Source organism: Chinchilla lanigera, unplaced genomic scaffold (assembly GCF_000276665.1).
Source record: "Chinchilla lanigera isolate Chin_1 unplaced genomic scaffold, ChiLan1.0 scaffold00059, whole genome shotgun sequence".
Classification (NCBI taxonomy): domain Eukaryota; kingdom Metazoa; phylum Chordata; class Mammalia; order Rodentia; family Chinchillidae; genus Chinchilla; species Chinchilla lanigera.
In genome coordinates, this window is record NW_004955460.1 from 5,697,593 (window position 1) to 5,710,675 (window position 13,083).

Below are 13,083 nucleotides of genomic sequence, written 5' to 3' on the forward strand. Positions count from 1 at the left end.
ATGCAGTCTTCCCTTCTGGATCTCCTTTCATGCTCTTGGCAACAATCCTCATGCAAATGAACCTTTCTTAGTTCAGCTGGGCGTTCCCTCTTAAACTGACCATTAGTTAATTCACCACAATGCTGTAACATGGGTGTTGAACAATCAGAAATAACTCTTCTCCAAAGTTGAAAGTAATAGAGACTTATTGCCTGGGTAACAGTACCAATAAAATTCCAACGTCTGTTACATCATTTGCATCACTGGGTGTTTCACAGAACATGTTTTATTTTTGAATGGCTCAAAAACTATGATATAAATTTTAACATCTCTTTAAACCCAGCACTCCCCACCCACGCCTTCCTTCTGCCCACTCATTATACACCCCCACCTCACCCCGACCCTGAAAAAAACTACTATGGAGTACAAAGCCCTTTGTCAGTAGTTAAGCATTCCCTTTATATGGCTTAAAACTTGAAGTGAATGGGATTAGAATGTCCTGTAACTGAAACAATATGATAATGCTAGGCACAGAAGATGTAATTATTCATGGAAAACCTCCACTATTCATTAATAAGACAGTGAGAAAAGTCGTGGGGACTCCCAAGCAACAAATGCGAAAGAGCTGAGAGGCAAGCAGTGGGTTCACACCCCTACAAAGCCCCAAGGCTCAGATACCCTAAGTCTCTTCCTGCTCACCCAACACTTTTTCAGGCACAACCCCACCACTGGTATGTTGAGCTCTGGATTCTCTGAGTCTTCAAAGGTCTAAAATATACAAATACCTTCATGCAGCAACATCCTGTAAATTACTTCTGTCCATTTCTAAATGCTTATGAATTCATTGACAAAAATACACAGCCATCTTGTCAGCAATCTAGAACCACTAACTGCCCTATGAAAAAGAGCATGTTTGATGCACAGAAAAGGCAGAAAGGGAATGTGGAAGAAGGTCAGAAGTTTGAGGGGATCACATGTGATTCTGATATACTTCTCAAGCCCCAGGCCATGAGGCCAGATTGGTCTGCCCAGGGTTTAGAAGGACATAAAGCGGCAATTCTTTTTCTAATGTTCTTAGTGTAAACTTTTGGGGAAATCATGATGTATGTTGTCCCAGTTTTGTCGTTCCTGGGACCAAGTAACTAACCTGCAACTTAAAGGAAGAGGGATGTATTTTGGCTTATGGTTTCAGTCCATGGTCAGCTGGATCCATGGTAAAAACGTCATGAAGGGTGTAGCAAAGGAAATGTGCAAAACTAGTGACATCCAGGAGCAGAGAGGAGCAGATGAGTCAGAGAGGGAGAGTCCAAGGCCCCAACATAGTCTCCAAGATCAAACTCCCACGGCACACCTACCACACATGGAAGTGTGATCACTAATCTCTCATATTTATCCAGTTGACAACAATTCGGGTTGACGGGAAGAAATACTTGTAATTACAACATAAGAAGCTCATGTTATTTTGAGATATTTGATTACCTAATGACACATTCTAAATGATAAATTTCTAGTCTTCTTTACCTGTTCCACTTCTTAACTTCACTCTCTGTTGGTTCTTTGGGCTGTATCTCACTTTCTTCCATATGACCTTGTTCTTTTCCTGGAGCTATAATTAGCACATAGCTCAGACCAGTTGTCATAAAAGTCAGGAACTCTTCAAAGTCAGGCTACAAAATAAAATGATAAACTGTTTATTTCAGGCTCCTGAGATAGATGGAAGAAAATGGTGGGCACTATGCAAGACCAATGACATCTTCCCTTTCATGACCCATAGGCAAGGGAATGTTATCCATATAAGTCTTTATTTGCAAAGACATTTTTGAGGGAGGGAAATCCATAGCCAGTAGGAACTAGTCTTTTAAATTTTAGAATATTTCCAAGTCATTTGACGGGCTTGTTACACAGAATGTTCTAGAACTCATTCCAGAGTTTCTGGATCAGTAGCTTTGGGGTGGAGTTCAGGAGCTGGATTTTCTCAAAAGTTTAATGTATTGCTGACAGCTTGACAACCCCTTCCTTTTCTTTATCTGTGGCAGCTACAGCCAGGAAGATGATTTAAGTGGTGTATCCTGTCCTACAAAGCATTGCCCAGGAGAACTGCCTCTGGTGAACAACCTGTTTTTCTGCACTCTCCAACACAGTGGCTATTGAGCCCTTGAAATGTGATCAGTGTGACTGAGACTCTGAATGTTTAGTGCTTGTTAATTTTAATGAATTCAAATTCAAATGGCTACATGCATCTAGTACCCACCATATTGAAGTGTGCATTTCTGGAAGATAGGTTTTCTGAGCCCCAAACAAATGCTACTTTCCAACACTATCCAGCACAGCCTTTATCCTATTCCTCCAGGCAGTAAAGAATGTAAACAAATATAGACTGAGAGAAAGGCTTTTAGGTAGAGAATTGATTAGGGCGTTCCTGTGGAGCTGATGATATAAAGACCCTTCGGCCCAGGATAAAAATGCACAGAAAAGGACTGGATATTCACTTCCTGAGGACATGGCAAAAAGAGATCCTCACTGCATCAAAATAAGTGGGCTATTCCTTTTTCTGGGTGTCACTATTTCTACCAGAAATTTCCCTAAGATGCCAACTTTGGTGCCACCAAGATATGGACACCAACAGAGACACCTGAAACTCTTTTTCTTGGCCAGACTTACTCACTTCCTTTTCTGTAATGAAGACCTACTTACAGGAATTACTCTATTTGAATATATTTGAACAAAGAGCGCCATATTTAATCTTTTTTTCTGGTTTCCTTTGCAGTATTGAGGATTGGACCCAGGGCCTCACTCAGCCAAGGCAAATGGTTTTACCTCTGAGTTACACCTCCATCCCTTTTTAAATCTGTTTACCTGGTTTGCTATCTGACTGTAGAAGTCCCTCACTTGTTGTTCAGTGAGCATGGTCCTTTCCTCTGCTTCTATGACAAATCCTGCTGTGATGATCTGCAGTTAGGTTAGAACCAGATTATGTCACGGATCACAGTTAAAATAAAGTTAAGGATTTTTTTTTTCCTATGCCTAACAGATAATTTAGGATTTTTAAAATGTGTACATTAGTCACACAGAATAATGGATTTCATTTTGGCATATTCCTACATGCATTTACTTTAATCATTTCCATCCCCCATTAACACCTTCTTGTGCTTCCTCTCCCCTAGATTTCCTTTCTCTTCTTTCATAGTCTTTCTTCTACCTCTATGTGGTCTTTTTTCCCCCACCCCTAGATTCCACATATAACAAAAAAACACAAACATGTAGCATTTGTCTTTCTGAGTCTGCCTTATTTCACTTAATATGTTCATATCAAGTTCCATACATTTTCCTGCAAATGACATTATATTTTTTTCTTTTATGGCAGTGGGGATTAAACCCAGGATCTTCCACACTGTGGATAAACATTTTATCACTAAGCTACTTCCTAGCTCTGATTTCATTCTTCTTTATGGCTAATAATACTCTGTTGTGTATATATATATATATATATGTATATATAACCACATTTTTTGTCAGTTTATCAGCACATAGTCTATTTTAGCTAGCCTGACTATGTCCACAGTAAACATGGGTATGCAGGTATCTCTGTAGTACTGTGACTTAACTCCTTTCAGGTACATACCAAGGAGTAGTATAGTTAATAAAATAATAGCTCCACTTAAAGTTTTTGAGGTACCTCCATTTTGATTTCCATAGTGACTATGATAATTTATGTTCCCACCAACAGTGTAGAAGGGTTTCTTTTTCCCTGTATTCTTGCTAGCTTTGTATTATATATACTTGATGATAATCATTCTGACTAGGGTAATGGAATCTCAATGTAGTTTTGATTAACATTTTACATTTCACTAATAAAGATATTGAGCATTTTTTCATGTAACTATTGGTCATTTTCACGTCTTCTTTTGAGGTGTGTCTGTTCATTTTCTTTGCCTACTTACTGATTGGCTTACTTGGGGGTTTTGGTGTTAAATTTTTTGAGTTCTTCATATATTCTAGGTATCAATCCTCTCTTGGAACAGTAGCTGGAAAACACTTTTTCCCAACTCACTACAGTCTCTCCATTGCATTGTTTCCCATGCTGTGCAGAAGCCCTTTCTGCATAACTCAGATTTAAATGCTTTTCATGTGAAGACCTCAATAAAATCCACAGAATACTAGGTTTGAAATGACTCAGAAATATAGAAAGGGGGTTCTTTCATGCCTCCTAGAATCCAAGTTTTCAGCGATTGAACCAGAGATTTTGAAATACTTTTATAAAAGTGAACTGATTCTAAATTTAAAAAACACTTAATTCTAAGGAAAGATACCACAGTTTTCTGAATTACTCATAAGACCAAAAATTCTTAAGTACTTCTTAATTACTTTTTAAATTATTTTAACTTATTTTAATTTTTAAAAGTCTGTAACTTACTAATTTATTGCAGTTCTTTTAAGACAACAAACTATGTCAGCAAAAAATGCATCTCAACTATTAAAAAGGACTAGAATTTAAGAATTAGCCATGTTTCAATTGTTTTAATAAAAATTTAACGACAGAATTCAATTTACATATCATTTACATATAATAAAATGCAACAAAGAGAAGTTTTAAAACCAGTATGTCAAGCTTTGTTCTAAGCAATTATATAAAAATAGGACTTGGGTTCAACACAACTCAATAATTACATTAAATTATACCAATAATGTTGGCTCAATTTGATTTGGGACTATCCAGCACCAGGTCTGTTCTGCATCAATTATAAAAATAAAAACTCTATTGGTTCCATTGCATTTAATGATACTATAAAGCATTACTTGCATTTTAGTGACCCCACTTTTAATTGACATTCCAGTTTGAACAACTTGTAAAAATCCAAATCATATCTTTATCAAGCTATATAACAACTGACAACAGAAAAAAAGTCTACATAACATTTAGGCTTGATAATTTCTCCTTCCTGGCAGCTTAAAAATGCAATACATTTATATTATTTTTATTCAAAACATTCCTGATTTTTCCCTGGCCTGTAAGCTGTTCTTTATTCTAAAGAGAAAAAAAAATAACAAAATAAAAACAGCGAAGACAAAAACAAAATAACAGAAAACCAATAAAAATGATACAGAATCTCAAAACAAGATGACAGGAAACTAACAGTGGTTGTTATATTACACACCATTATCTTCAGCAAAGTTGCTCAGATTACCAGATGTAAGAATGCAAGATTGATCAAACCATTAAAGAGAATAAAAAAGAACTTAAAAAATTAGAAATGATACAGAGCTTCACTAAACAAGATGTTAGGAATTCAGCAGTTGCTGTTATATTGCATATTGTTGTCTTCAAACCAGTTGTTCAGATTACCAGATATAAGCATGCAAAATTGGTCAAAAAAATTTAAGCATTAACTGTTCCTTTCAATAAACTAATAGACATGAGTAGTATAATTATCCCAGTTGTCCTTATATATACATATATTTTTTCCTTCCTTCTTTCTTTTCTCCTTTCCCTCATCCCAGTTGTTCCTTCCTTTTGAGCAATTTCCTTCCCTTTTATACTGTCTATTCTACTTTTTGGGTTTTATTTACTGTTCCAGGTTCTCACAGTAGGAGACAATACAAAATTTACACATGCAGCTCTGATTTATTTCACTATGAAGCTCTGATTTATTTCACTTATGAGTATGGTCTCTAGTTGCATCCATTTACCAATAAAATAAGCTTTTACTATTTGGAAAAGTGAGGTTTTTGTGAATATATGTTATCACTGGAATGCTGTTTATCATGCCAGAACAAGGAAATATTAACATGAATTGATCATTCGTAGTACTCCCTCAATTAAAAGAACTCTCTAATTTTGGAAACTTTCACCACACTGGCTCCTAAAGTATACTCTAATATGGAACAGTGGAGCATTGGTGTGCAATATTACTTTTGAAGCAACTGATAAAGAGTTAGCCATGTGTGAGAAAATAGGATGCTGTTTGTTGCCCATCTACCCCATCCCACACACACACCAGAATCTGGAGCGTAAGCCTTAGAAAGTGATACTAATTAAACTAACTTAAAATTGGAACAAATGGTATATATTCCACAACTTGTGGAGTATCAATACTGGAGCTGCTACAGCTAAAGAATGAATGTATGACGGGAAGTACTGATACTATTTTCCCGATCTGATGTTGTATTGTGATTATGTGGGGAAAACACTTGTTTTAAGAAAGAAATACTCAAATACTGGGGGACCAGAGGTCATACTATTGATAAAGTACTCTCAAATGATTTAGGGGCAAATGTTCTTTGTTCTGTTTTTGCTAACTTTAAGTTCAAAATTATTTATCAAAGAGATAAGGAAGGGATACTAACTGGACAAAAAGAAGAATGTTGACCATATCAAACAAAAAAACTAGTGAATAAAAGGAAAAAGAAAAAGAAAAACTTTCCTATTCCTCTTGACCCAGATCCTCACAAGACCTCTTCTATTGTTCATGTAGCATGGCTTCAAATTTCACACATAATTTTGTTGTTTCACCACGGGGTCCTCTTTCATGGGATCAGCAACTACAGGCTACAGTCATAATCTGGGTCATTCTCTGTTCTTGTAAATAAAGTTCATGGAAACACAGCCACACTCATTCTCTTGCATATTTATTTTTGCTGCCTGAGACCTTATGCAAACAAACCCCAAAGTAGTTACTATTTGACCCTTTTCCTGGAAAAGTTTGCTGGCTTCTAAATTAAAAGATGGTTTCATATATAGAAAAATACATACATATGAAATATATCTATTCTGTATATAATATGATTTATTTGAGCTCTAAAGCAAGACATTAAATGCTTTCTTAAGCTTTCATGAATTGAAAAGGACCATCCAAGTGTAACAACATAAGAGGATAGAGCAAGTTAATGTGAGTTTATAACAAGATGGCATTGCTAACAGCTAAATAAAGAGAATATATGACAGTAGAAGAACTATAATTTACAATTTATATCTTAACCTGGTAGAGTAGGTTTATTTAAAGGAGGATACATGAGGAGATAGGCACTTTGTAAATATATGGAATGCCCAAAGCCTTTAGAGGTACCTAGTGCCGGCTGTTCATTATATGATTTTATTCTGAGTTATAAGCTCAATTCTGACTCGACAGTTAAGGAGCTTTTACTCTGAAATTAATTTATTATTGATAAAGGTTACTTACTTTTTCTTTAATTTCTTGAGCTTTTGCTTTAAGCACAGCATCAGGCTTGATAATAGCAATGTTATAAATTTCTCCTGGGGAAAAAAAAACAATCTCATTGTATTGGGACAAGATGGGACACTGAAGAATCTGGCAATTATTAAGTGTAAATTGTTGATGTTCAGTGACTTTCTGACCATTGATTGCATGACATCTAATTATGGCATTTCAAGTATTAAAGCACTTCTACTTAGAATCAAAGGACAGGTTACATATTCACATGCAAGGGAAACATCCACAAGAAATTTTAATCAAGAGGTCAAGACATTTCAAAAGTAGATGCTGGTGGAGTTAATGTCATTCACATATATTTGAATCACCACATGAACCAACCAGCTCAGTATTATCAATGAATGAAGTTTCAAGATGCACTGCACAAGCTTATAGACTGACAGAATTTCCATCCGCAAATTTATCTACAGTCTTATGACAAACTTTTAGTGCAAGACGTCACTGAGTGTGTCTGTCTTTGCTCCCTCCAGAGAATGAACACACACATGCACACACACATGAAATCCCATGAAGGTATGAAATTGTTAACTGCAAAGTAAATCAAGAGCACTGCCATCAGAATGAATCATTTTCACAAGTTTCTGAGAGGCTAAAATAGAAAGCTGCTGCCTAAATTAGTTGCAGGACACAGGAATCCCTAAACCTGGTTACTTTTTTTTTTACAGCACACATCCTTAGCCTATATATATATATTTTTTTTTTTGGGGGGGGGGAATAAAAACTCACTAAGTCATTTAATTTCCCAGGCTAGCCTCAAACTTGTGATCCTCCTGCCTCAGCCTCCCAGAGTGCTGGGATTACAGGCCCGTACCACCAGATCTGGCTAACCTGGTTAACCTCTGAAAGTCTTTGCTTAGGGACCAAAGATATAAGGGAAAAAGAGGTGCCTTTTAGTAGTTCAACCCTTCAAGGTGTCAGTCATCATTTATCCCAAAGTCCCCTATTGATTAACAACGCTGTTGCTACTAGCGTTTTGCTGTTACTAATGACACTCTAATGAACACCCTTGAACAGAAAACCCTTGCCATTACTTTAGTGTAAATTTACTTACTTTCCGGAGTTTTCTTAGTCTTTTCTAATTCTATGAGCAGAATATCAGGGTACTACAAAAGAGAAATGCAAGTAAAACACAGTTGTCTTAGTGTCATGGTGAAAAAAAGTTTAGAAATTTATTTCAAATAAATATTTATAACCCAAGGAATTGAAGGTGCCTTTGATTCACATTGCTGAATGCTTCCAAGATTGTACCTTTTAGATATCTAGGTTGTCATGAAGTGCCATAGCTTGGATAAGTGTCCCCCAAGACCCATGCATTAAGGGTTTGGCCCCCAGTTTGTGGAACTAATGACAGGTGGTAGAACCTTTAAGAGGTGGGGCTTAGTGGGAGATAGTTAGGTCATTGGGGGTGAGACTTTGAAGGGGATTGTGGGACACTGTTTTACTCCTCTCTTCTTTCTTTTTTGCCTTCCAGCCTCTTGCTCCAGCATGAGTTTGCTGCCATGATGCTCTGTCTCACCACAGCCTCAAAGCAGTGGGGCCAAACTTTATGGTTTAGATCTAGAATGGACCCCCCCATAGCCTCATGTGTTTAGAGGTGGGGTTTTTGGAAGGTGGTGGGATCATGGTGGTTTAATAGCTGACATGTTATTTGGAGATGTAGTCTGGTTGGAGATGAGGGTGTGACCTGGAGGATATAACTCCCTCTCCACCTCCTCCCTCCGCTCTCCACTTCTTGGACATCATGATGTGAGAAGTTTTCCTCCACCCAGCCCTTCACAGTGCCCTTCATACTGTGGAACCAGCTGACCATACACTGAAAATAAGAACCAAAATAAACCTTCCTCTTTGAAGTTGTAGGTGTTGAGCATTTTGTCCCATAATGAGAAAATTACTAAGACACCAAGTGACCATAGACTGCAAGTTCTGAACCCATGACACAAACTATACTTTTCTTCCTTATAAGTTGATTAACTCAGGTATTTGGCCACTTTATGGAAAGCTGATTAATACATGAAGTTAGGAAAATGCTGTAGCAAAACAACAAAAAAGGCAATGCATTTAAAAATTAAGATAGTCATCATATCCACGGCATTACCTGAGGACGAACCATTTCGCCTGCTGCAATCTTCTTCTCTTCAGTGATTAAGGTAACGATTTTTTTATTAACTAGTGGTGCATTTGCACCCTGAATCTTTGCAATTACTTTGCCATTCTGTATGTAAGGGAAAAGAAAATATGAAACTCTCATTTTCAGAACAAGTCAAGAAAAGATAATCTGGACTAATTTGCTCCTACCTGAACCCTCTTTCTCACCAATCCTCTTCTAGCTATTGTCATCAATCATTTTAAATTAAGTCAACAATAACCTAAACTTTGTTTTAGATTTAATAAATCCAGCTCTTCGAGTTCTACTTCCAATTTGTCTGTCTTTCTGGAGCCAAAGCCATAGCTGTGCCCCTCAACAGGACCTAACAGCAGGTCATTGACATAGAGGAGCAGCAGCATGCATTCTCTCCTGATGTGCCCTTTTTTTAACTGGAAGGATGCTGAACAGGCCTCCCAACATGGTTATCCTGACACCATACCCCTTTCGTCTGTCTTTCTACCATACTTCCTAAGCATCCTCCCACTGCAAAGAAACCAAGCTTCACCACATTGAATCAGAGGTGTGATGCCTATACTAATTATAAAAAAAGAGAAGCCACAGAATCATAAACACATGTGGTATGGCAACCCCAATTAGATACCACTCTGACAGGCACAAAGCACTCAGCACCTACCACATTGTGTCCTGGTCAAGGGGTTCAAGGAAGGCATTTCTCAGTATGAGAAAGTGATTCTTTGCTTAAAATAGGAAAGAAGGGCAAGAAATAATGAGGTAAAAAGGAGGAAGAAGACCATTCTAGGCACAAAGAGTAGCAAATGTAAGATATGAAGCTGGAGGGAGGTAGAACAGTATAGAGGACAGCACCAAAGGGAGATGAGACTCAGCACCAAAGAACATCAGATCATGTAAAGCCTGTGACCCATGTATAGATGCAGCCTACACCTTATGTACAGTGTTCCCAGTGGATTATTAAATAGAAGCGTGGCCATGATCAGAATTGTTATTTGTAAAGATCCTTTCTCCTGATGTGTGGGAAAAAAGTTGGGAAGGAAGAGGTAAGGAGGAGATGTTGTGGGAAAGTTAGAAGCTGCTCTGGTCGTGAGATGGTAGGTAATGGTCACTCAGTCTATGGAGAAGTGGAAAGAATGACAAGAAGCAGACACATGTGCCTTGGTGGGGTGAAACTGGCAGGTCCATAGTATGGTTTGGATTGGGTGTTCTGGAAAAAGATGTCTCCGAGGTAACTCTTCTGTTTCTCACTTGAAGACTGTGTAAATTGTGAACCACGATGTTATTTTCCAAATGAGGAATCACTAGAAGAGGATCTCACATTTCAGGGGGAGGAGGAATTGGTGTCGGATGAGTTTTTAGCAAGATAGGGTTTGTGCAAAAACCAATAGATGTCAAGTTAGGTGCACAAGTCTGGAGTACGAACTATAGATATTACTGAGGATGAAAATTTGAGTTACAGGTAATTGAGAGGGTGCACAGAGAAAATTTTTTAAAGATAGCATAATAGCTAAATTACAAATGATGAATCAGCAAAAGAGTTGAAAAGGAGAAATACCCAGAGAGGTGAAAGGAAAACCAAGTTGCCAAGGTGAAAAAGGAAAACCTTTCAAAGGCAAGGGCATGGTCACAACTGAAACACATCCGAGAGGTAGGCAATGATATAGGAAAATGCCTACTACGGGCTGGGGATATAGCTCAGTGGCACAGCGCCTGCCTGGCAAGCACGAGGTTGTGAGTTGGATTCTCGGTACAAAAAAAAAGAAAAAAAACCTATTATATTTAGCAACAGGCTTGTGACTGAATATATTAGCAATAGCCATTTTGGTAGAATAATGAGACAGAAGCCAAACTGAATGTGCTGAGGAGTAAATGGAATTGGAAGAAAGGCAGTAAAAATAAATATAGAAACCGCTGAGCAATTTAGCTGTAAAGTGAATAAAAGAAATGGAGAAGTAGCTGGAGAAGGGCATGGTGTCAGAATGAAGTGGTTTTTTTAATTGAAAAGATTTCATCGTATTCAAAGGCCAATGCAAAGGATGCAGTTGAGAAGTTTAAACGAAAGCAGAAGCTCTAATTAGCACTTCCCACTAAAAGGAACCTTTCAACTAGTCCCTTGAAAAGAAACCCTGCCTGCTGAAACTTACCAGAAGGAATCTGTCATCAGCCAAGAGGGCTTCAAAGGGCCACTGTGGGGATATTTGAATGACCAAGCAAGAAGCTTGAGGATCGTTTTGTGATCAGAGAATGAGATCCTTAATTTAACGGTCATGGATGTACAGCAGCGGGTGATAAAATGCCAGCAGTGTGAGTATAGGAGGGACTGAATGAGGCACACCAGAAGAAAAATTCATTGGCAGTAAAAGTTCATTGGCGGTAAGGAGGTCAGGAATTGGAAGGTCATGACAGTATATGAACGTGAATACTGATATCCCCAAGGTGACAGCAGGCCTTAGTTTTTAGAAAAAGCCTTGGTGCCACATACCAAAGCCTTCAGCCATTGACAGAAATGTTTTGAAGGTCAGCAAGCAACAGGAGGGAGGAGGACAATAACATGTTGCCAAATAAAACAGATTTCTAATAAAAAAGGCAGTATGAATTAGGAAAGAAGCAAGAGGAGAGGGAGAAACAGCAAGTCTACTTGTCATCACTCCTGGGCTGCAGAGAGAATGTGGTAAGGTAGGAGGCAGAAGGAAAGTAAGTGGAGGGAAGGAAGGAAAATTAGACTGGGTCCAAAATCTGGGAAAATCTTCTAATTGCCTAGGTCAGTTCTAGACATCACACAGTGAGACAGTATGGCTCTGCTTTTAAAAATAGTGCACTAGTGCTTCTTAGGTTTTTCTGATCGTTAAAGTTGTATGTTTATCACAGGATATTTGAAAAACACAAAGAAATGTAATGAAGAAAAATGCATGCCTCCTCCCCTCATACATAGAAAATTTTGATGACTAAATTTTGTGTCTTCCTCCTTTGTATATATAGAGGTAAAAGCAGTGTGTATTCCAAAATAATGATCATACAGATATTTCCTTGTGTGGGTGTCTATGAATATTTATAGCCATTTTTCTCCTGCTGGTATTTGAAAATTTCCAATTTTTGACTCTTGTAAATACTTCAGTGTACAAATCTCTGATGATTTCCTTAGTACAGGTAAGCACCACATTATTTTACTTTTCTCTGATCACCTCACTGTTTGATAGGCTAAGCTCTTCAACCTATTATGAGCTCCTAAATGTCAAATTATAGACTATAATAATAGACAATCAAAGATAAGGCAAACAACATACAGTTGCTATTACCATCAAACAGTGCCATGACAATTTTATAACACTATTTGCTCTTTAACTGCAAAAAGGAATCTACTAATATAATTGAGACAAGTGCTATACTTACAACACTAAAGAGAAAAACAGGTTCGCATTTGTCTCTATATGACTGCAAACTCACAATACTGTCAGCTTCTGCCTGAAAAATGCAAATGTTTCATATAATAGTAAGGAAACTATGTCCAAGTCTTTTAATACACTATGTTAAGCATTACAGAGATAATACAATTTTTGTATTTACAGCAGAATGTTCTGGGTAGATGATAGGTGTGTTAAAGATCAAATTGCAAATACTGGCAATTCAAATCCTATCTCCTCTGATGTCAAGTTTATCTCTCTCTTCTCCTTATACTGCCTACCAAAGTGATTTATTTGTCTTTTCCTTCCTCATTGTCTGGTTCTGTTCTTTTTTTTTTTTTTTTTTTTTTTTTTT

General features: G+C 37.4%; 1 protein-coding gene across 1 annotated transcript in view; it reads right to left on the reverse strand.

Moving 5' to 3' along the window:
• Nme8 (NME/NM23 family member 8) overlaps positions 1 to 13,083 on the reverse strand; it is a 45,940-nt gene that overhangs the window by 24,825 nt on the left and 8,032 nt on the right. Inside the window, exons 5-10 of the mRNA XM_005397749.2 lie at positions 12,718 to 12,789; positions 9,304 to 9,420; positions 8,260 to 8,311; positions 7,158 to 7,231; positions 2,836 to 2,928; positions 1,501 to 1,646 (exon numbers count right to left, since the gene is read on the reverse strand). Coding sequence (XP_005397806.1) covers positions 1,501 to 1,646; positions 2,836 to 2,928; positions 7,158 to 7,231; positions 8,260 to 8,311; positions 9,304 to 9,420; positions 12,718 to 12,789 — 554 coding nt within the window. The remainder of the gene's footprint in view (positions 1 to 1,500; positions 1,647 to 2,835; positions 2,929 to 7,157; positions 7,232 to 8,259; positions 8,312 to 9,303; positions 9,421 to 12,717; positions 12,790 to 13,083) is intronic.